The 25428-nt window shown below is 42.3% G+C and overlaps 2 protein-coding genes across 2 annotated transcripts in view; both read left to right on the top strand.

Annotated features, from left to right (window-relative positions):
• The window catches only part of LOC144493107 (uncharacterized), a 66135-nt gene extending 62680 nt beyond the window's left edge, over positions 1 to 3455 (top strand). The window contains exon 14 of the mRNA XM_078212008.1: positions 942 to 3455. Coding sequence (XP_078068134.1) covers positions 942 to 1134 — 193 coding nt within the window. The 3' untranslated portion in view covers positions 1135 to 3455. The remainder of the gene's footprint in view (positions 1 to 941) is intronic.
• Positions 3456 to 15423: 11968 nt separating this feature from the next.
• The window catches only part of LOC144493108 (BTB/POZ domain-containing protein KCTD19-like), a 104250-nt gene continuing 94245 nt past the window's right edge, over positions 15424 to 25428 (top strand). Inside the window, exons 1-2 of the mRNA XM_078212009.1 lie at positions 15424 to 15714; positions 21449 to 21596. Coding sequence (XP_078068135.1) covers positions 15424 to 15714; positions 21449 to 21596 — 439 coding nt within the window. The remainder of the gene's footprint in view (positions 15715 to 21448; positions 21597 to 25428) is intronic.

The raw sequence follows: 25428 nt of genomic DNA on the forward strand, positions 1-25428 counted from the left end.
TGAGCAAGGGCTTCCCCAAAAGGGAGAAAAAAATGAATGGGGATCTACTTCACACTGCATTTCTTACTCCTCCTAGCGATTGGCCATTGATAACACAAGGCAGTGGCCTAGAGAAGGTTACCTGACAACTGAAGATGGGAAAGAGTTCCAATTGGAAATAATTATTTGAGTAAAAACATATACATTTTTCACTAGATGTTCTGAAAAGATGCAAATTTCTAATACCTGTAAAAAAAAGTCAAGTTGAGTAGGATGATTTATGTAGGTTATGATATAAAGTTACAACTGCTTTTAAAATCTAATTAGATTTTTTTTTCATCTTTACCTCTTCCTTTCTCTTTTCCTGAAAGCAGGATTCCTTAGTAGAGTTCCATCAGAATGTGGTTCGATTCCATCAGAGCTGGATATCCTCCCATATTTTATTCAAGTAGCTACTATTTAAGTGTCAGGTTTGACAAAGAATATTAACAAGCTATTTATAGGATAAACTCAGTTTTGCCTTCACCCTGTATTCATATACATGCACTTCCAGCAAGGATCACTTGATAGTGAACAAGATCAGCTCTGACTGACTTGTTTTTCTCCTCCTTAACCCAAGAGCTCTGAAGCTCATTGCACTGCTACTACTTCTGTCCAAGGGGCTGAAATCACTAAACTAAATGTGGAATTATATATCTGATTATATATCTTTAGTGACTACTACTTAACTGGATAAACTCACTGAGCTGTCGGAAAAACTGAGTCGCCTAATACTTTAATGCTGTAATGTAGTATCATCAGGCAATAAGGAATGATGGCATATTTACTCTGCTTGTATTGATTTATTTTTAACTCTCAGTTGTAATTTAAATACATTTTGTCAGAAGGTTGTGAACTTTCTAACAATGAAGTGCAATATTATTTATGGTTTGGTAAACTGGTAATTTTTATCTTGTTCTTAGATCTCTGGTATCGACCAATAATTACCTACAACAACAGCTGAACGTAAGCAGTTGTGCAAGTCAAAACAATGACACATCGTATCATCTTGGTTCTCAACGGACAAAAGCATGGAATAAACTCCTATCTTCAGGAATCACAGAATTGCCCTTATCATCCAAACGTAGCCATCACAGTAATTCAGATATACTGTAATAAAATTGCTGTATAATACAGTAACTAAAATCAAAATGCCTAATTTTAATTAAATTAGTGTCTGTTGGAAATTGTACATGAGCTAATCGTGTTTTTTTAGTCCATGGGAGTGCCTCATTTAGAGAATGAAATTGAACTGTAAAATAAATATGCTGTTAATAAATATGCTTGACTACTTTGAAATAAATAATCTGTACAGTAGTGCTATCTTTGTAAGGTTAGCTTTGTAATGCATTGTGATAGTGAAGTGATCACAACTAATGAACATTAGATAGCATTTTTAATTCACAATAATGATCGTGAGTGGCTTTCTTCTGCAACAACGCCAATATTTATATTCATCTAAATTTATTGTTTGTGCTATTTGTAACCGATTTTAGATGCAGAATTTGCAACAACATGGAATTGAAAATATAATGAAAGCTGTGTCAAGTTTCTGGAAGTTTGTTTGCACTTATTTGTTATAATGATCTTTGAACTGCTAAGATCTGAAAATTGTATTTTAGGTTCAAATTTGTTGGCGATGGGTAGTACTTGGCAGTTGAACTTCAGCATTGCAATAGTTGTGCAATACTTTCACCTGGTTTCTAAAAAAAAATCATTTGTAATGCACCATTAGTTATGAACAAATCTGTAAATTTGTTGCCAATTGTTTCAAGTATTTGACAATGTATTTTAGAACAGTTAGTGATTGACACTTAACTGCGCTTCACATATTTATTTTGTTCAACAGTCTGAATTTTAAAACTGTTATCAGTGGAACCTTACAAGTGACAGCACCACATCTGTTGTGCAAACTAGAGCAATTATTGAGTGAAGTAAAATCAGAAAATGCAGGAATCAGTCAGGGAGCACCTGTGCAAGAGGAAGGTAGGGTCAACGACCTGGAACATTAACCATAACCTCATCTCATTATATACTGCTTGAACAGCTGAACATTTCCAGCATTTTCCATTTTATTTCAGATTTCCAGTATCTGTAGTATTTTGCTTTTTGTAAATCTTGTGTCTGCCTATGTAGTGGAAGTGTTAAATCATGTTCATTCTGCCTTACATTCTATATTTTAAAGGTACATATATAAATATATACATTTGTGCCAGTCTATATACACTTGGGTTGATGTACATGATGATAATGGAGTGTTTGGAACATTGTGCATGTTGATGAATTTGCATTTAACTTATTAATCCGTTTGGTTAAATAGCTCTGGGTGCAAGATACTGTTTTTCATAAATATAGTTTGTTTTAATTTTGTAATTATTATTCCCTTCCATTTCATTACATATTATGCTGCAGAAAAAAGTGCAAATATCTTTGAGCATAATCTCAGTTTTTGCATTTAAATGGAATCTCCCTTTGTTATTTTATTTGTCCTTGTACCAGTGGCTGTTCTCCATATTGTAGGGTTTTGTTAATGTCGTCTTGTGCTAAATTTCACAGTATGAATGTCTCAGAACAATGGATACCTGTAGTGTTAAGTAAGCTGTTTAAAATATTATAATAATTGAAGTACCTCTGCACAGTCCAGTTACATTTTTCATCTCATCATCCTGAAAATGAAAGGCATGCCTCTACGATACTCATGAGATGCTTATAGGAGCTAATTATTGGATAAGAGTAAACTAAAATAATAAATGAGAGTCAGAATGAACTTGAAATATTCAAGTTAGTCTCAAGATTATACATTTTTTTGTCTTCCCTCGTATACGAATGGAGATCACTTTTTTTTTCTTGGTCAATTTTGCATTCATTAATGCGAGGGCCATTAGCACTAAGAAATGGTCATGTCAACATCAAGCATTCCAAAATCAACTGGATCATGCTTAGATGCAAAATAGGGATTCCTCTTCTCTGTATCAAAAATATAGCTTAAACCAAACCTCAAAAGAACATCTGAGGTTGCAGCATATGGCATTTTCCATATCACCCATCCTGTAATCTGAATGAACTGCCTATTTTGCTGAATGAATAGTTTTTTGCTGTTGACTCAAAAGGCCCTCAGAATTGACAGGAGACTGCCTGTGTGCTCTTAGATGGCAAAGTTTTTATTTCATGAGTTCAATTTTACAGTTGAACATTGTTCCCAGTTTCTATTGTGTCTTACTTGTGCTGTTTAATCCTATCAAAATGTTTGAGTATGAAATATTTGAAGTACTGTGCACTTGTGCAATAGATGTAAATACATTTTAATTCTATTTTTAGTGTGTAAATTTCCTGTACATTATAATTTGAGCTATAATTTATTAAAATAGTCTTCGTGATGACAAAAAGAATCAAATGCCTTTGTAGATTTGAAGATATTTTACAATAAAATATTTTCCAAGATATTTGCTTTAAGTTTTGTGCCCCTCCTGTCTACTTCAAGCTCTTTTATGATTACTGATAATTCCAGTATCCTACTTAGATAGTCACCTTATCCCACAAAATTGATAATGCAGCTTATTTTAAGCTGTTTACTCTGACCATAAATTAATGTAGTTTGGATCTTTAATAAACTTACTGTTGCATGAAACTAGTAACAGCCAGCAACTCGGTTGGCAGCGATTTAAAATCATTTCACTGCTTGACTTAAAAGAAAAATCTAATTTTGGAAAGGACAGATCTCAAACTTAACCAGTTTTAAGATGTTATCAGTTGATTGGTTTTAGATGAAAGATGTTGCTCTTTTTGAAAAAGAATGAAGGAACATGATATAGATTCAGAATTTACTATAATCCCTTTTCATATGCATTAGGCCATGTCAGAATGTAAACATTTGAGGTGGAGGAGGAGTGAGATGGTTGTGCAGCAACAGGCTTACAAAAATGGATTTATAATTCTAAATCCCATCACTACGGACTTCTGAGGTAAAACCAAATTGAACTTTAATTCTTGCGTTTCCAATTCTTCCTGTTCCTTGTTCTGCGCTTTTGCCGGTGAATAGCGTGCGAGACTAAAAATCAGTTTTGCCCAATGCCAAACAGTTTGCAATTTTCCCAGCCCTTTTCTAATGGCACAAATCGTTTCGTACCCATTCTTGCCCAAAAAGGGCACGTGAGACTGATGAGCATGAGATTGACTGCATTTCCACGTCGGCGAATTTGGCACGTGACCTACCCATCTCCTGCAAAGCACCCATCTCTCAGGATGATGTCACACAGGCACAAATCACTACTGCTCCTATAAAGTGTGGTTCAGGTGCCACAGTTGTGAAGGAGAGCGAGGAGGTGAGTGGCACTGTGCACCAACCTAGAGTGCAAGAGGGTAATTCAGCCACTGCCATGGTGCGGGGTGGGGTGTGGCCCACCATGGGCACAGGGGCTTGGGCTTGGAGTCCTCAGATCAGGGTCACTGCTGGTTGGGGTCGTGTGGCGAGCATTCTTCCTGCTTGAAAGACCCCCGAGGGGTTCCTGAGGTTGAGGTCAAATCCCACTAATGTCCACCCTCCCCTGCTGGGGGGTGTCTGTGGTTTAGTGCTGACATTCCACCCCAGGCTCCACTAACAGTCACAAGCACCTGGCAGCTATTGTCCCAATTAAAGGAACTCAGCAGTTGTTAACACAGCTCTGCACACTGCATGAACTCAATGGTGCTCCCTACAATAGCCACCTGTCGCATGGAGGTTAGGAAAGCACCTCCCTACTGTCTGTCTGACCTGGATGCCATGCCTGGAAGCCACTTTGCACCAATGTCCAGATGTAGACACGTATGTGTATACTGCAAGCGTTTTTCATTGAGGAACTTCCATAAACCTCCCTTATGCTCAACGTGAGCATCAGAGTGTTGAGCCCAGTCTGTCTCATACTGCTGTTACCAGCTTGTAGTATTACGAGTCCATATTCGAGCAGGGCCCAGCTGTGCGCCACACACCTGTGAGCACGCAACTGCACCGGGGTGTAGAAGGCATCATGTGAAGTGAGGGTACAGCTGTGTGGGATGCCCTTGGTGACCATGAGGGGGCAGTGCCCATTCCCACTGAGGCAATGATGTTGGCAACCAATTGAGGCAGTGCACCGGAGATGGTGTCTGGTTGCCAGAATCCAGACCCATAGGGACATGGGGTGCAGGGAGGGATTGAAGTCCTCCCCTCCACAGAGCAAGAATGATTCTTGGATTTGAGCCAGAGCTGGCAACGATCATCGTTGCTCCCGGGGCAGTCGACAGATGTCACTGCCCGCAGCACAGCCAACCCTGGAGACTGCACCAGGACAACAGGATCTGCTGGTCTGGCTGTGCATTGGTTAGAGGAGGAGCCCGAGGGGGAGGGCAGATGATGGCGGAGGAAGAAGCCCTGGCTGTACAGGACACGCATGTTCTTCCGTGAGCTGCCAAACGCCATGTGCCTCTGAAGCCTCAGCCGGAGCATGGAGAGTGCGACATCTATGCCCCTCGTGGGGGAGGAGGACATCCAATCCCGGTGGCAGTCAAGGTGACGACTGCCCTTAACATCTACGCCACCGGGTCATTCCAGGGCCTGAGCGGGGACTTGTGTGGCATTTTGCAGTTGCTAACCCACAGGTGCATCTGGGAGGAAACAGATGCCCTGTACTACCGGGCAGGGCAGTACATCCACTTTGACCTGAGTCAGGCCCAACAAGAAGCCCAGTTGAAGGCTTCACCACCATTGCCAGTATGCTGCAGGTTTAGGGGGCCATTCATGTCGCCCTGTGGAATCAGGGAGTGCCTTTTTAACAATAGGAAGGGGTTCCACTCCCTGAATGTGCAGATCGTGTGCGACCACCTGATTAACATCCTGGAGGTGTGCGCACACTTCTCAGCAAGTGTGTACACAGCTGCATCCTGGGGCATTCAGACATCCCCTGGGTCTTCGAGGACCACCCCGGGCTGCTGAGATAGCCCATGGGTGACAAGGGCTACTGGCTGAGGCCATAGCTGATGATGCCAGTGTGGAGGCCTGAGACCGAGGCAGAGACCGCTGCAATGAGGTCCACGCTGCCACACAGTCCATTATCGAACGGTGCATCGGCCTAGTGAAGATGTGTTTCCACTGCCTGGACTGCTCTGGCACAGTCTTGCATTTCAGCTCCAGATGGTCTCCCACATCTTGATGGTCTACTGTACGCTCCACAACCTGATTGGCAGGGTGAGATCATGGAGGAGGAGGACGACGATGACCAGGCAGAACCCCCTGTGGAGGAAGCGGACCAGGAGGGTGTGAAAGGTGAGGCTAAGGAGGATCTGGAGAATGCTGGACTAGCAACGGCTGTGGTCCGGCAGGTCAGGAGGATCTGGGAGGTCCTCATCACCACAAAGTTCACACACAGGGAGGTGTAGGGGCAGGGGTCTCAGGGGGATCTATGGGATCAGTCTGCACCAAGCGAGGGGTTCTGGAAAGCACTGCCTGGGACCGTAGTGGGGGGTTGGTAACCTTAGGATTATTCCTACGCACATGGCTGCGCACTGGAGTACCACAGCATCCAGCGACATGGGAGGTGCCGGGAGATGGGATTCACACAACTTAATTGGTAGTCATCGTCAGTGCAGACTTGGTGGCTGAAGGGCCTCTTGTGGAGCCACATCACTCCATGCCTCAACGGGATGTGGTGGGGGTATGAGGCTCCCTGTGGGACATGGGTCACAGATATGGGCCGTGGCTGTGGAGTGCAATACTCTTCAATTATTATTATTTACAATAATAAGTGTAAATTGTTTTTCAACAATTCTATTTCTATCCCTAATTACAGTGTTCACCTACACCAACGCCCTCTTGGTGACCCTGCAAATTCTTCATCTTACAGGGCCTGCCACTTCGTTTTAAGTGACTCCTGAGGATTCACATCAGAGGTGGAGGTGGTCTGCTGTGTTCTGCGCTCTATGGTCTTTGATGCCATTGGCAAGCATCCCCTGGATGCTGGGACATGGGGAACCCCAACCAACTTTCGGGTGTCACGAATGCAGCTGTCTCCCCCAGTTCAGCCTGCTGCCGGAGAGATGCACTGGAGTCAGGAAGGGCGATTTAGAGGGGCTGGGGACATCTGGGGTCTCCTGGGTGGAAGGCCGCAGTGGCTCCAGAGCTTTCTGTTCCCTTGGGATGTTTGTAGGCCCTTGGGACACTCCATGGGATGGTGGAGCAGCTGGAGTGAGCTCCAGAAGCCTCTGCATCACCTGGTACCGCAGTTCTAGGAGGTTCAACAGCATCTGTACCATGGTGTGAGCCCTCAGTCTGGACCAAGGTCTGGAGCCACTCAGCCCCTAAGACTGGGCCAAACTCCTGAGGCTCGCCGCCATGGCCCTTAGTGACTCGGCTATGCTTTGGAGCTTATCACCCAGGGCTACCATTTCCTGCCTCAAGCTTTTCACTACGGTTGCAATCCTTGCAGTGTTAGCCTGGGTACCACGCAATGTCGGCACCATTTCCTTGACCTGCAGGCTGTTGGATTCCTCCAAACAGCCTTACAGCTGCTGAAATGTCTCTGAAACCCTGTTCTGCGGTCCCAGCTCTGCTTCTGCATCCCCAGAAGCTATGTGGGTACCTGTTCCAGTGGCCCAGCATTTGGCTGTGGGCCAGCTGTGCCCTTGGATCCATCTGCCCGATTCCTCATATGTTCCCAGCTCCACCTGATGTGCATCAGCAGCTGTGTGGTCCTCATCAGAAAGTGACCCCAAAGCCTGTCTACTAATTTCATCTACCGAGGCGTGTGCCTCTGGCTGGTGAACGGTTCAGTTGAATCATCTGATGCCCGGTCGATGTTTTTCTCGGTGCTTTCCTCTGAACTGCTGGCAGGGTTGCAGGGGGTGGGGTTGGGGCCTTCAGGGGATGCATTGGGGGTGCCGACTCCTGAGGGTCCAGGCTCATCCGATGTTGGTCCTGCAAGAGAAGGCACATGAGTAAGCACTAGGGAGGGACAAGCATCTGGGCAACTTGACACTTACATGAGAAAGGTTTATATGGATGAACGTATTGTGGATCTTCACTTCTGTGGCACATGCCGACATCGTAGTCGCTCACACCCCTTTCAGTGGCTTCCCTATGAGATCCATCACTTGTTCTTGAAAGGGAGTCAGAAAATGCAACTCGGAGGTTCCACTGCCTGCCTTCTCCCGCTCTCTGTGGTTATGCGCCATCTTCTCCTGTGGTGACATAAGCAGATGATTGAGGGCTCGATGGCTGGCGGGCCCGGGGGTGTAGTTCAACACCATGCTTTACCAGGCAGGGGTTGTGATTGGGGGTGCCAGAGGAATTTGAGGAGGATGCTAAGGGGTCGGGTGCTGGACAGCTGTGGGTGTCTAAGAGTGGGTTGAAGTGAACATTCCAGGTGTGAGATGGACATTCCAGGTGTGACAGACAGGTCTGATGCCAGATGAAGGGACACTCACCTTTGCAGCCTGAACGAGGTCAGTCATCTTCTGGCATTGGCCTCTGGTCCTGCATGTCAGGCTACAGGCACCGACTGCCACAGCCACTGCTTCCCAGGTCGCATTGGAGTCCCTACTCCTGGGTTGTCTTCCCTCCTGGGGATACAGGATGGCCCACCTCTTCTCCATGGTGTTCAGCAGCCGTCACTGCCATCTTCCTGGCATGACTGGCTGAATGCAGGGGCAGCATTTAAATGCAGTTCCCTCTTGTTAATGGCATACAGCTGCAGCCACTTCAGGCATGTCAGACTCCATAACGGCGTGTTTCACATCGTAGCTCTCTCAGTGCACTAAGTGTCGGTGGATTGCAGTGCAGAGTGCACTGAAGAGACCAGCGCGGATCACTCCATTATTCTCGCTGTTATGATTTTTAGAAATTTTTTGGAAGAATTGCACCAGCTCTCTTAATAATTTGCTTAGTACTATTCTCCTCCCCTCTCCCCATGACATTATATAGTCTTCCTTTTTAGATAATATGTAACTTCCTTTTGAATGCTTCAACTGAACCTGCCTCCACCATGCTCTCAGATACTGCATTGCAGATCTTAACCTGCATGAAAAAGTTCTTCCTCCTATTACTTGCTTCTTCCACCAATTACTTTAAATCTGTGCCCTCTCATCCTTGATTGTTTCACCAGTAGGAACAGTTTCTCCTTATCTACCCTGACCATGCCCTCATGACTTTGAATACTTACATCAGATCTCCTCTCAGCCTTTTCTTCTCCAAGCCCTAACTTCTCCAAGCCATTTCCATAACTGAAGTTCCTCATCCCTCGAATCATTCTCATTAATATTTTCTGCACTTTCTCCAGTGCCTTCACATTTTTCCTAAAGTGCAGCGCCCAGAACTGAACGCAATACTTCAACTGAGAACGAACTAGTGTATTATATAAGTGCACTATTAATCACTTAAAGTGTGATTATCATCACACTGTCATTAATGTCTTAAATACGCTTAAATAAAAAGTGTATTTAAGTCATTAAATATACTTAATGACAGTATTTATTTTACACTGTCTCTCTATATTGTTACCACCAAAATGAATCACCTCACACTTCTCTGCATTGAATATTATCTGCCACTTGTCTGTCCAACCCACCAACATGTCCTTTTGAAATTCAAGACTGTCCTCATCACAGTTGACAACTTTTCCAATCTTTGTATCATCTGCAAATTTTGAAATCATGCCCTGAACACTACAGTCTAGGTAATTAATATCAGGAAGAGCAAGGGTTCCAACAATGATCCCCTGGGAATTCCACTGCAAGTTTTCCTCCAATCTGAAAAGCAACTATTTATTACTTCTCTGTTTCCTGTCGCTGAGCCAATTTCTTATCCAAGTGCCTATTTTCCCTTATATTCCATGAGCTAGAATTTTGCTGACAAGTCTTTTCCCTTAATGAATCTATGCTGGTTTTCCTTAATTATCCTGCACTTGTCTAAGTGGCTTTTGATTTTGTCTCAATCTCTAGTTTCCAAAGGTTTCCCTATTGGCTTCATCCCTTACACCATTTTTGGAACAAGGGTGTAACATTCACAGCTCTCCAGTCTCCTAGCACTACCGCTGCGTCTAAAGTAGATAAAGATTATTCCGAGTGTCTCTACAATTTCCACTCCCACTTCCCTCAGTATTCTTGGATGCATCTCATCTGATCCGTTGCTTATCAATTTTCAGTAAAGATAAGTCTTTCTAACACCTCCTCCTCCTCAATTGTAAATTCTTCTGATATACAAGTTACCTCCTCTCACCTCGGCCTGGGTGGTATCTTCTTCCTTTGCAAGGAAGGTGCGAGGTACTCATTTAACATCTCCATTGTTTCTCCTGCTTCCACTTTACAGAGGCTGGGCATGCGCGGGAGGCTGGGGGCGCGGGACGATGCGCATGCGCACATGTCCTAAGATGCACGAGGTGTTGGAGACGGTTTAGTTCAAAATATTTGGAGGGGTCTCGGGAAGAACAGAGAGTCCAAACGGACAATATCGCTGAAGAAAATACCGGCAGCAAGCACTGAGAAACCATTTAACTGAGGTAAATGCAGTGCGGAAAATCCAATGGCGCAAATCGATTAGTCGAACTTGTTCCAAAAGTGATACTTTTTTCTTCACAAAAAACTGTTTTATCGATGTTATTTTTGTTCGCACTGGTGGAAAAGCGTGAGTCGCTGCATTATTGTAAGTGACAGACGGCTAATTGCCAGGCAGAGGGGCACAGCCCACCAGCCAGCACCCCATCCAAACCAGACAGATGTCTGCTCCTCGGCCAATGGAGGACCAAACAAAGTGAGAGCAGTGCAATGGGACAAGCTCTTTGCAACTTATCCAACTCCACCGCACAAAGTTACACAGGCATTGTTGCTGTTTTGGAAAGTTTGACAAAAAAACCCAGAAAGTTATTTGGAGACATTGCAAAGTGCTCATATAGGGTATTATAGATAATCTGCCTCTAGTTAGGTTTTCTGCCTCGACAGTTTGTGGCAAAAGCTTTCTTTGGAAGGCAAGTTAAGTTTTGTTACACTTTTTCTCTAGGAGGATGTACAGATTTGTTCTTTCGTATAGCAAAGGAAAAAATGACACTGGTGGTTGTCAGTAGCAATGTATGTAGTTAGAGCAGAATGCACTAATCACATTATTTCTGAAACCTTTAACCTCTTAACTGCTAACTCTAACCCTAAACTTCAATTCCAACCTTACCCAATGGTATCAGTTGTTGGTAGTTACTCCAAAGAAAACAAGATGCTTTTCCCATCTTTATTTTAAAAAATTATCTTTTGCAAATTGCTAGCTCTAGCAGTTTATGTTATATGTCTCAAAAATCATTGGTCTTAGTTGGAGAATCATATCTAGCTATTTTGGTGTACTTGGATGGATTAATAGGAAAAAAGAACAGATTGCCTCTTAAAGGTGTTGCCTCCTTAATTTGCTCAATGAAGTAGTCTCCACGGAAAGATTCTTTAGAACATAAGTTGATGTGGATCGAAATGTTACTTAAAAATTAAATATAAATGAAGACCTAGATGGTGCAGCGATCTTTCACCTCCTGAGCCATATCAGTTTGGATTGATGGGATGAAAATTTCAGGCGTCCTCTTCATCCAGTGTGCATGTCCGACAATGCAAAATCATTCTTAATTTAGCACTGATGATTGGTATCCTCATTCAAAAAGGCGACTGACATACAAAATGACATATATGGCATATTGGTACTCTTCTGCGGTGTACTCATCTAAGATTGGGAAGAAGCATTTTGTTGGTACAGAGTGAGGGGGATTATTTTACATCTTGCTGGAAGTGCTTAATGCTCAAAATGGATTTCTGAAAGAGGAATAATTATTTTCCTCAGCACACATATTCTTCATTTCTTTAATAAAAATGAACAAACACTCCTCCCTTGGGGAGCAGTGTGAAACAGTGAAGAGATTCATAAGCTGTTTAGCAGTCTGACAGGCTGTGATATGATTGCTCGTTCTATGAGCATAACCATCTTTATATTGTTAAAGGGGGCTTTATTGAGTTCCGCAATACATGTAACAATGGGGGAACCATATCTAAACTGTAGGAGCATCCTGCTGGATGTCCCCACACAATTCAAAACAAGACATGCCTCCACACATCAGGAATGCCTGTACTGGCACCTTTTTACTCGGCAGGAATGATACTGTTATGTGTATTGTCTCCAGACAGAACAGCTAGTGAGATTCTGCAAGCCCAGGAGGCAAGCTGTGGGGGTTACTGATCTCTTTAACCTGTGTTTAATGCTCCCTCCACCCACATTGTCTGTACCTTTAAGACCTGGCTGGCTGTAGGGATTCGCATTCTAATCAGTATTCTGCAACTTGATTTTGTGTCTGTTTGCACTGTTTGAGAGCACATTTCCACTCCATCTGACGAAGGAGCAGTGCTCCGAAAGCTTATGGTATTTGGTACCAAATAAACCTGGTGGACTTTAACCTGGTGTTGTGAGACTTCTTACTGTGTTCACCCCAGTCCAACGTCGGCATCTCCACATCACATCTTTAACCATAACCCATGATTCTTTTACTGATGAAGATTCTATCTCTCTCAGCCTTAAATATACACAAGGACTCTGCCCCCACGGCCCTCAGTAGCAAGGAATTCCAAAGACTCTCTGTGCTGTTCCAAGTATCTTCCACTGTCAAAACTGATGCAAAATATCTGTTTAACTCCTTTGCTATTCTCTTGTTCCCCATAGTAATATCTCCAGATTCATTTTCTAAAGGGCCTATGTTCACTTTGACCTCTCTTTTCCTATTGATACCCCCTAAATGGGAAATAAAGAAGCTCTTATTGTCAGTTTTTATATTGCTTGCTAGTTTGCCCTCGTAGTTTATTTTCTCGCTATCTTTTTAGTGCCCCTTTGCTGGATTCTGAATTTAACCCAGTCTTCAGGGCTATCACCACCTGTTACCTCCTTATGTACTTTTTCTTTCAACTTAATACTTTTCTTAACTTCCTTGGTTAGCCATGGTTGGTTTATCCCTCTCTTAGAATCTTTCCTCCTTACTGGGAGAATTGCCATCTTAAATGTCTGCCACTGCTTGTTTACTGTCTAATCTATCTACTCAGTCCACTTTAACTCTATCCTTATTTCATTGTAATTCCTTTTATTTAAGTTAAACACATTTGTTTCAGACCTAAGTTTCTCACTGTCAAACTGAATATTAAATTCTATCATGTTATGATCACTATTTCCAAGGGGATCTTTTACTCGGGTCATTTATGAGACCTGCCTCATTACCAGATCCAAGATAGCCTATTCCCATGACATATTACTCTAGGAATTTGTCCCTGAGGCGCTCATGAATTTGTTGTCGTAGTTATCTTTCCCAACTTGATTAACCCAACCAACATGAAGATTAAAGTCATTCATAATTATTGCTCTATTTTTACATGCTCCTATTATTTGCTGATTTATACACATTCCTACAGTGTGGCTACAGTTTGGGGGCCTATACACTACTCCTACCAATGTCTTCTTTCCCTTGCTGTTTTTTTACCTCCACCCAAATGAACTCTAAATCAGCCGAGTCTAGATCATGTCTCACAGCTGAGCTCATTCATCAGTACTGCCCCACCACCTGTTCCTTCTTTCCTATATTTCAGGAAGGTCAATATCCCTCGATATTAAGTTCCCAGGTTTGATTGCCTTTTAACCATGTCTCCATAATGGCTATGAGATCATATCCATTTACCTCGAATTGCACCATCAGTTCGTCTATCTTATTCCAAATTCTTCAAGCATTAAGATACAAATGCTTTAGGCTTGCCATTTTTAATCATTTTAATTTTTCTTTGTACTACCCTGTCTACCGTTTTTGCATTTTACTGTTCTTTTATTACTGTCCTTGTTTCTCTTTTCCTTGTCACCCTGCTTAGGTTCACATACCCTCGCCATTGTAGTTTAAACCTTCCCCAACCATACAAGCAAATACTTGCCCTGCGACATCCGTTCTGGACCTGCCCAGGTGTAATCTGTCCATTTTGTACTGGTCCCACCTCCCATAACGGGTTCCAATGTCCTAGGAATCTGGAAATCTCCCCCATGCACTATTTTTCTAGTCATCTGATATATTCTGGTATTTCTACTCTGATTAGTATGTGGCGCTGGTAATAATCCTCAGATCACCACCTTTAAAGTGCTACTTTTCAACTTACTTTCTAACTCCCTATATTCAACTTTTAGGACCTCATTCTTTTTTTTTTTAAACCTATGTAATTGGTACCAATGTGTGCTATAACTACGGGCTGTTCACCCCCTCCAGAATGTCCGTAGCTGCTCTGAGACATACCTGACCCTCGCACCAGGGAGGCAACATACCATCCTGGAGTCTCATTTGTGATCACAGAAACACCTATCTATTTCCCCTTACAATTGAATCACCTATAACTATTGCATTCCCATACTTTCTCCTTCTCTCGTGTGCAGCATATGTGGTGCCATGAGTTGGGCTGTTCCTGTTTTCCCCTGAGACGCCATTTCCCCCCAACAGTATCCAAAGTGGAATATCTGTTCTGCAGGGGAATGGCCACAGGGCACTGCTTGCCTACTTTTCTTACTCTGGTGGTCAACCATTCCCTCTCTGTCTGTAGAGTCTGAACCTGCAGTATGACTGACTTTCTCTACATGCTATTCATGATACTCTCAGTTGTGTGAATGCTCCAGTGTCCTCAGCACTGCGCCAGCTATGAATCCTGGACTTTGAGGAGCTACAGGAGACACTTGCTGCACACATACTGGCCCTGGGCACTGGAAATGTTCCTGGCTTCCCACAAGGAGCACACCACAGCGTTGAGCTCTCCTGTCATGACTTAACCTCTTAAATTAAACCTTTTAAATCAATTACTCTCGGGCCCTTCTTTGCTGAGTATTATTACTGCAGAATATACAACAGTAAACCACAAAAGATCTTAGAAAATATAAATGCTAAAAGTAGTAAATACTTACCTGACCTTATCCACAGCTCCCCAATCAGCTTTCTCCCTTGTAGCTTCTACTGCTGCAGCAGGGCAAAACCACTCTCTTAAGAGTTAAGAAGTTAGAAAGCAAAGAAAAAAAAATCAAAAAACAACTTTCTCCTCTGCACCAAATTCCCACTGTACTCCAAATTCCTGATACCCACATTCTGGCTGTGTCTCACTCAGAATGTGTTCTCTCCCACTACTTGTGTGCAAGCTCACTGAATCTGTGCTTGTTTGTATATATTTGACTTCATTGAGGGAAGGAGGAAAACATCTTTGATTTACCGTGAGTAAGTCATTGTTCTGTCTTGTCTAATAAGGAATTTATTTTCTGCAAGCTATTCTAAATAAAATAAATTATAAATTGTGCATACTTAAGAGTCAATTGTACTGCATCTCAGAAGAATAATAACTGTTTTTTTAATTTAAGCTGTTCCATAAAAGGGATGAAATATAATGGCATCGGAAGACTACCAAGAAGAGGATGCTTTTTGTTTCAATGTAGGCGGCTGGTTCTTTTCGGTTCCAAAGTCAAAACTTTTACAGTTCCGTGACTCAGTGCTATGGCAAGAAGCTTCCAGCCTTGTTCATTCTGAAGATGCCAGACTTTTCATTGACCGAGATGGATATACTTTCCGTCATGTTCTCTATTATTTGCATACATCAAAGTTATCTTTTTCCTGCCTCTCAGAAATTAGTTTGTTGTATGAACAAGCAACAGCAATGTGTCTGACATCTTTGCAACAGGTATTGGTCATGGATAATATGTAAAGGAGGGCATGATTACAAAGCTGTGATCTAATTTGGTATATTATGAGCTTGCTTTCCTCTAGTGAATGACTTCTCAATACTTCTAGTGCTTTACATAAGAGATGATTAAAAGATAACACTCTCAAAGTAGAGATAAACACCTAAATATACTATATACTGTTGACCAAACATCTAACATGGTCATCAACATGGAGAGCATCTACAATGCATTGATTGTGATAGCATTAGAATTTAAGTCTGCAAATGTGACCAAAACATTGGACTTTTAATGAGCATTCCTAGAGGAGATGCAAAATAAATTTTAAAAGATTAATTGGACTAATTGTGAGATTATATTGAAACACATTCAACCTGAATTTTGAGTAATGATAATTGCTTTAAAAAAAGATTGATCGTTGAAATGAAAATTTTTAGGAAGTAAATTCCAGGCAGATTTCTGCTGGTTTAGTGTATCTTTGAGTTCGAAAATTGTTGAGGAGTAATCTGATACTTCAGAATAAACTTTAAAATGGATCTGAAAACATTTAAAATCTTATTGGTTCCAGAGGTTAGATTGCAGTGCTAAAATAATTTCATTTAATATATTATTTATGATGGATTCTGCACAGTTTTAATTAAAGTGATTAAGCTTGTTTTGACATTGATCTTGTGTCTGGAAAATATGCTTGTTTGTAGGCACCATTCCCTTTTTTAAAAAAAGTATTATTCTTGTTTTGCAGCAGAGACACCAGTTGGTTTTGTGCTATGGTCTTTGAGTTCATTGTCTCTTCCAAATTCCTAAAACAAATGGTGCACAACATGATTTTTATCAATTAGTGTTAAATAAAGAATAAAAGAATCATAGAACAGAATCACTACAGTACAGAATATGTTTGTGATAAAACAGGAGATTTAAGATAAAAAGCAGTATTGTATGTTTGACATATAAAATAGACTTGAACAAGGAAGTAGATTATAAAGGCTCACAGATCTGTTTTTCTATATTTTTGTTTTCTATCCCCTATCTGTTCACAACGCATTGTGAATAAACAGCATTATACTCAATGGCGGACCCTGACATGTATATCCCTCTGCTGGAAACAGCAGATATTACAGTTTTAATATTGCAAAAGATTTGGATATTCTATTTGACCTCCAGGTAGGATCTGCCATATGTCTGGAGTACTGTAAATATGGAATTAATCTGTTACTACAGCACAATGGGCTGCACGGTAGCACAGTGGTTAGCACTGCTGCTTCACAGCTCCAGGGACCTGGGTTCGATTCCCGGCTTGGGTCACTGTCTGTGTGGAGTTTGCACATTTTCCTCGTATCTGCATGGGTTTCCTCCAGGTGCTCCGGTTTCCTCCCACAGTCCAAAGATGTGCGGGTTAGGTTGATTGGCCATGCTAAAAATTGCCCCTTAGTGTCCTGAGATGCGTAGGTTAGAGGGATTAGTGGGTAAAATATGTAGGGATATGGGGATAGGGCCTGGGTGGGATTGTGGTCAGTGCAGACTCGATGGGCCGAATGGCCTCTTTCTGTACTGTAGGGCTTCTATGAATGAAATCTGCAGCAGCCACTTTTAAAATAATTTTTGATTTTTTGCAACAAAAATATTTTCACATTTTTATTGTCTAAGGTGTTTTCTCAACCATAAATGTGTGCTCATTATACATTTATGTATAATAGAAAATACATTTCACATTCAACTATCTGCTGTGAAAATTTAAGTCCTTATTTAGCTACCTAGATGTAGCTTTACTGTTGGCTAGATTAGCAAACTTATTTTATAATAATTTGGTAGTACTGACCTTGAGTATTACTGAAAAGTCGATTACTGACATGTCGAAGCTTTTCGTCTTGCACTCATCACAACATTTCAAGAATACCAGTATAAAGGGAAACAGCAATTTATACTGTGCAAAAAGAAAATGCTGATTTGACCAGTGGACTCTGGTTGAGGTGTTGCCATGGAGAATGCACTAGTTAATGGTAACTGACAAATAACTGCCAAGCATTGTTTGGAATTTAAACCAGGCAGCCTGACTGCCCAGCGTTATTTTTGACCAATCGGGGTCAATCTGCCAAACATGAAAACATATGTACATGCTTACCACAACATAATTTCCTTTGAGTGCTATTGTAGCACCCAATAGCAAATTGCAACAAATTCTATAAATTGATTTTTATTGATAAGCATTTGAGTTAAGCATGCATGCAAACTTTGAGAGTCAGTGATAAGTCAAATGCTGTTTAGTAAGATTGTTTACCTCCTGAGAGATGAACTGGTCCTGATGTGACGTAATGAGCGATATTAAAGTGTTCTTTATACTCTCAAATACTGACTCAGGTTAATGAGATTTAAAAAGAGAAAAGCATTATTTCTAAATTATTGAAAATTTTCAATTTAAGTACAATAGGCTTTCTGTACAATACAACTTAGTCAGCTTTGTAAGTATAAGTGTAATTTGTATTGTACAGAAAGCCTATTCTACTTAAATTGAAAATTTTCAATTTAATTAGAATAGGCTTTCTGTACAATACAAAGCTGACTGTAATTCATTGTCGTTAAAAGGAAAACCCTCATCTATTATTTTGAAATTTTTTATCATGCCTTCCTTTTGTTTTCTTTCAATTGCACGAGCCAGTCTTAATATCTTAGTTATTGTTCTTTAAATCCATTCTAATGCATTTATTACCTTTTTAAAAAGTATATGCCACTGTGATTGGTACAATGTTTGTATTATTTGTTTTAAAGCCCAGGATTTATTTGCTTTTTTAATCACTTTCTCAACCTGCATCACAATCTATATATATATATATATATATATCTTGCACAGCTGTGCTGAGCTCCTCTATCATTGGGAATATTTCTGGAGCGAGTTGGTTAATTGTCCACCACCATTCATGGCTGGATGTGATGGGATTGCAGAGCTTGGATCTCATCTGTTGGTTGTGGGATAGCTTAGCTCTGTCTATCATTTGCTGCTTATGCTGTTTGGCGTGCAAGTATTCCTGTGCTGTACCTTCACCAGATAGATGTCTAATTTTTAGTTATGCCTGGCGCTGCTTCTGGCATGTCTGCCTGCATTCTTCATTGACCCAGTGTTGATCCCCTGGCTTTGTGGTAATGGTGGAGTGAAAGATAGGTTCTTGAGCAAATTGACATAGGGAAGGGCAAGGTATTGGAGGTGCTAGCAGCCTTAAAAGTGGATAAATCTCCAGGTCCAGATGAATTGTGCCCTAGGTTGCTCTGGGAGGCAAGGGAGGAAGTTGCAGGGGTTTTGACCCAAATTTTCAATTCCTCTCTGGGCCACAGGGGAGGTGCCAAATGACTGGACAACAGCTAATGTGGTTCCACTATTTAAGAAGGGTTGTAGAGATAAGCCAGGGAACTACTGACCAGTGAATCTCATGTCAGTGGTAGGGAAACTATTGGAGAAACTCCTGAAGGAGAGCATCTATTCCACTAGATAGACATTAATTGTTAGTTATGCCTGGTGCTGCTTCTGGCATGCCCCCTGCACTCTTCATTGAACCAGGGTTGATCCCCTTGTCCTGTGTGTTTGTCCACAGATCTCTGAAGGCAGAAGGGCATGTTAGTAGGGTGGTGAAAAAGTCATGTAGGACACTTGAGGCTTATATTACAAAAGCAGGGAAGTCATGTTGGAGTTGTATAGAACTTTAGTGAGGCCACAGCTAATGGTTGCCACATTATAGGAAGGATGTGATGGCACTGGAGGGAGTGCAAAGGAGATTCACCAGGATGCTGCTTGGGATAGACCATTTAAGTTATGAAGAGAGGTTGGATAGGCTTGGGTTGTTTTTATTGGAGCAGAGAAGACTGAGGGGTGATCTGATCAAGGTGTGCAAGACTATGAGGGACATGGACAGAGTGGATAAGGAGCAGCTGTTCCCCTTAGTTGATGGATTAGTCACAAAGGGACATAGGTTCAAGGTGAGGGACAGGAGGTTTAGGGGATGTGAGGAAAAACCTTTTTACCTAGAGAGTGGTGATGGTCTGGAATGCCCTGCCTGGGAGGGTGGTGGAGACGGGTTGCCTCATATCCTTTAAAAAGTACCTGGATGAGCACTTGGCACATCATAACATTCAAGGTTATGGGCGGAGTGCTGGAAGATGGTATTAGGTGGGAGTTCAGGTGTTTCTCGCATGTCGGTGCAGACTCGATGAGCCAAAAGGCCTTTTCTGCACTGTATGATTCGATATGCCGAGTCATGAGGGTACAGATTGTGGTTGAATACAGTTCTGCTGCCAGTGACCCACAGCGCCTCATGGATGTCCAATTTTGAGTTGCTTGATCTGTTCAAAATCTATCCGATTTAGCACATTGATAGTGCCACAGTATATCCTATACATCCAAGTCTGAGGTTGGGATTTTCCATCACTTCCTGCCGGCGGGATCCTCTGCTCCTGCTGAAGTTGCGCTCCCCATCCGCGCCCCCTTTCATGGTGGCTTCTCCGGAGATGCAGTCAGTGAGCACTGCAGATAGCTATTGACTATGGCAGGTCTGGAAGATCATGCTGGAGGCCAATGGCAAATTGCCTCCACCACCAGAAAAAATGCTGCCGGGGCCTGGAAAATGCTGACCTAAAGTTTTTTTTTAGTCACTAATATAGATCGAGGTCCATTAAGCAGTGGTCCTCATAGAGATGCTTGCGGAAATCCATTGTATATTTTGTTCCAGTCTGAAAACCATCTGTTCATCACTACTGTTTTAGAACCATAGAATAGAATCCTTACAGTATAGAGAGAGGCCATTTGGCCCATCGAGTCTGTACCGACTCGCTGAAAGGGCATCCCACTCGGGCCCTTCTCTCCGCCCTAACCCTGTAACTCCATGCATTTCTTCTCCAGAGAAGCTACCTAACCTATACATCTTTGGACTGTGAGAGGAAGCCGGAGCACCCTGAGGAACCCCACACATACAAGGCTGAAATCAAACCTGGGTCCCTGGCGCTGAGACAGCAGTGCTAACCACTGTGCCACCCCATTTTTTTCTGTTCCCTGTTACACAGCCAACTTTGTAACAGCTTTGCTACCAAGTCAATTATGTGGCACTTCATCAAATATCTTTTGGAAATCCACGTACACCACATCAGCTGAATTACCCTCACCACCTTCCCTGTTATCTCATCAGGAGCACAATCAATTATGATACAGCTTTCTCATTTTCATTTTTCAAGCATCTGCAGGTGATGGGATTGCACATGCTGGTAACATGTGTTAGAAAATTGAGGACATATGGCTGCAGTTTTCTATTAATGTCAATGATAAATGCTACAGTTCCCTGCTACCACCATGTAAACAACGTTACCCTGAATGTCTCATCTTCATTAAGCACAACGTTTTTCCATGGAAACCACAAGCATTGGACCCTATAATGGTATTGAAGTACCATGCAAAAGGAGGGCATGGTTTTCTGTCAGATTTATCACTTAACAAGTTTCCAATCTTGTCTGTATTTCTGGGTTTGCGCTGCTTGGATTGTTTTTACTGATCAGTGAGTAATGTTGACAGAGATCTGAGAGCAGATCATTTGCTTGACTTCTCAGCTCTGGAAAGGTATGATGGGGTGGATGAAAATGTGAGGAAGGGGGAAAAAGTACTGTTAATTACAAGAGATTAAGATAGTAATTTTGCAGGAATATATATATTGTGACTAACAACTTGTATAAGATGTACTGATTCAAACTTTATTTTAATAGGCTTTGGATAACATGAAAGAAAGTAAGCATCATTTGCGCATACGACCTGAAGATGTACCAGTTACTAAAAGAGCAAGTAGGAATTATTGGAGAACAAGATGTAATAGTAAACCTTCTGAGTTCCAAATTAAAAGTCCAGCATTCACAGGTAGTTAAAACCTTCAGAAAGATGAATATTTTTAGAACTTTTTATTGTCAGTAGCACATCAATTGTTTAAACAGCAACATAGTGGTTTATTTCTGGTGATATTAAAGAAAGATCATATATTTAGATAATATCTTGTGTCAATCGACTTGGAGTACTTCAGATAAATTACTTTGAAATGCAGTCACTTTTGTTATAAGAACACAAGAAATAGGAGCTGGATTGTCCATATAAGCTTGTTGAGCATTGCTCCGCCATTCAATACGATCATGGCTGCTCTTCAGTTTCAATTCCACTTTGCTGCCCGCTCCCCATATTCCTTGATTCACTTGGAGACCAAAAGTATATCTATTTTAGCATTAATAATATTCAAGAATGGATAGAGAATTCCAAAGATTTATTACCATTTGAATAAAGAAATTCCTTCTCAACATTTATAAGTTTCACTCCTTTTAAAAAATATTCTACTTTCCTATTCTTAGTACCAAGTGGATAACCTCACACTTTCCCACATTACTAGAACTAGAGGTCACTGTTTAAAAATAAGGGGTCACCCATTAGGTGAAATCTTTTTGCTGCGGGCCATGGGTCTTTAAAACGCTTCTTAAAAAAGTGGTGGAAGCAGAGTCTTCGAATAGCTTTAAGGCAGAGGTGGATAGATTATTGGTAAGCAAGGGGGTAATAGGTTATCGAGGGTAGGCAGATTTGGGGTTACTATCAGATCAGCCATGATAGAATTAAATGGCGGAGCAGGTTCGAGTGGTTGAATGGCCTATTCCTGTTCCTTGTTGCCCACTCGCTTAACCAGCCTACATCTCTTTGCAGTCTCTGTCGTCTTTGCAGCTTGCATTCCCTTCGAGCTTTATATTGTCAGCAAACTTGAATACATTATTCTCTGTCTCTTTGTCTAAGGCAGTCATAATATGGATTGTAAATAGCTGAGGCCCAGCATTGATCGTTGTAGCATTCCACTAATCACAGTCTTCAAACTTATGAAAATGTCCAATTTATGTGGCACAATGGGGTGGCACAGTGGATAGCACTGCTGTCTTACAGGGTCAGGGACTCGGGTTCAATTCCCGGCTTGGGTCACTGTCTGTGCGGAGTTCGCACATTTTCCCCGTGTCTGCGTGGGTTTCTTCCAGGTGCTCCGGTTTCCTCCCACAGTCCGAAAGATGTGATGGTTAGGTGCATTGGCCATGCTAAATTCTCCCTCAGTGTACCTGAACAGGTGCCGGAGTGTGGCGACTTGGGGATTTTCATAGTAACTTCATTGCAGTGTTAATGTAAGCCTAGTTGTGATGCTAATAAAAATAAATAAATAAATGCTCTTAGTAGCTTCCTGTCCTTCAACCAATCCTTTTTCTATACTAATATACCACCTCCAACTCCATGAGTCTGAACCTTGTGTGTTGCATCTTATAAAATGCCTTTTGGAAATTCAAATTCCTATCTACTGGGTCCCTTTATCTGCATACATCCACATAAACCCCTAATAAACGTGTCAAACAAGATTTCTCTTGCGTAAACATATTGACTTTGATCATACAATGTGGGTGAAATTTGCTATTGGTAGCATTGATTGGGGGGAAAATATTGGTCATATGAACTCCTGCTCTCCTCTCAGCATATAACCGTTGAATCTCTCATGTCTGCTTGAAGAGAGAGATGGGACTTCAGTTTGACATTTCATCTAAAGGGCAACATCACTTGATGGTGATGCATTATTTCATACACCGGTGTTATCTTCCATTATGTGATCAAACCCAAGAATGAAAGTTGAACCCGAGGCAAGTGCAGCCAAGGTGGCACTTATTTTGCCACATAAACTATTATTCTATTATGCCATGTCAGCAGAATTTTGATCTTTCCCACATTTCATTAGTTAAAGAACATAGAACATTACAGTGCAGTACAGGCCCTTCGGCCCTCGATGTTGTGCCGACCAGTGAAACCAATCTAAAGCCCCTCTAATCTACACTATTCCAATATCATCCATATGTTTATCCAATAACCATTTGAATGCTCTTAATGTTGACAAGTCCACTACTGCTGCAGGCAGGGCATTCCACGCCCTTACTACTCTCTGAGTAAAGAACCTACCTCTGACATCTGTCCTACCTCTGACATCTGTCCTATATCTATCACCCCTCAACTTAAAGTATACCTGCATTCATGAACAATCACATACTGGTGTCTGTTTTTCACGATTTTCTTCCACTCATTCCCACGATTCTGAAACGTGTGGGTAACATGGTGGGTATATTGGAGAATGATGCTAGGGAGCACGGAGGATTTAAAACAACAGGGCTTTATTTATAGGTGCATGTGCATGGCTGCTGCTTCTGTGCCTGTTTCCCACGGTGGGGACTTATGATGTAATTTCCATCAAATATTTTAATACAGCAGAGCTTCCATAAGTTAATACAAATACATAACCTTTCTTCCCCCATTAAATTAAACATCCTCAACAAGTTCAATAACCAATAAGTTAATCACTATTAATAAGTCTGATGGTCTGGAAGTTGCCGCTCTCGGAACAGTTGACAAAAACCTCTGGCGTCTTTGCAGTGGTGGTAACCTCTGGGTTTTTGTCTTCGCATGAACATCAGCGATGGGTTTAACTGGTTGTCATGGTGTCTGATCTGTAGATGAGGTGTTGCTTTGATCAGTAGTATCTGTTGGGGTTGCAGGAAAGTTCATGTCAGGATTTTTGTATGGTTGAACCTGGATTCTTCGCAAGTTCTGATTCCAGTGTCAGCCCTGGTCTGGACAGTATGGGCCTGATTTTACCATCAAGTTGTTCCCGTTTTTGGGAGCGAAAACTCGGTAAAGTCAGGCGTGAGGCAGTAGTGTGATCCGCGCCCGCCTCCGTGCTTTACCAAGGCCCGAAAACGGGTGCGATCGGGACCGCACCCGAAACAGGCGTGACGGCCATTTAAATGCATTTGCATGCATTTAAGTTGATTTAATGGGCTGCACGCTCAACCTTACCCGCACTTCCCCCTTTACCACCGTGTTTGAGTGGGTGGGGTCCAACGGCTCTCTGCTTGAGATTGGTGGGGGGGAGAGGGTAGGTGGGGTTCGCTGCCACTCTGCCTGTGATCAATGAGGGAGAAGGGGTATGTCCACTGCCACTCTGCCTGAGATCATTGAGGGGGAAGTGGGAGTCCACTGCCACTCTGCCTGTGATCAGTGAGGGAGAAGGGGGGTCTGCTGCCATTCTGCCTGAGATCGGTGGGAGGGAGGGGCCTGTGATCGGTCTGGGTGGCGGAGGGGTAAGGGGATAAGGGGGTCAGTAATGTTGTGGGGGTGGGGCAATGTCTGTGGGGGCCAGGGGGAGGCATTATCCGGCCTGGGAGGGATGTGGCAGGTGAACCGCATTCTATCATTTTTTTTTCTGTGCGTGTGCAGTTGGAGGCACCGATCTGAGCTTCATGGTTTTGGGTGCGTTAAGCCCTGCCCACAGGCTTCTGCAGCACAAATCAGGATTGCTGATATTTTTCAGGCAGTGTGTGAATGGGGGCGCCTGAGAACAGGTCTGATCCACCTAAGTTGGATCTGAAACACTCCCAGTTTCAAGTCTGCCCAGCACTTAGAATCAAAATGGTAAAATAGGGCCCTGTAAGTGTCAGGTCCAGTCTGTTCAATGATTGTGGCAGGAACCCATTTCTCTCCTGTGGAGTAATTCCTAACCAAAACTCCTTGTCCTTGGTGGAAAATTCAATGCTTTGATTGCTTTCCCACCGTTCCATTTGTCCTTGCATCTTTCTGCACCCGACGGCACAATGTGGTAGACCACCGCTCCTACACCACAAGAGGATGCATCACAAGC

Source organism: Mustelus asterias, chromosome 4 (assembly GCF_964213995.1).
Source record: "Mustelus asterias chromosome 4, sMusAst1.hap1.1, whole genome shotgun sequence".
Taxonomy (NCBI): Eukaryota; Metazoa; Chordata; class Chondrichthyes; order Carcharhiniformes; family Triakidae; genus Mustelus; species Mustelus asterias.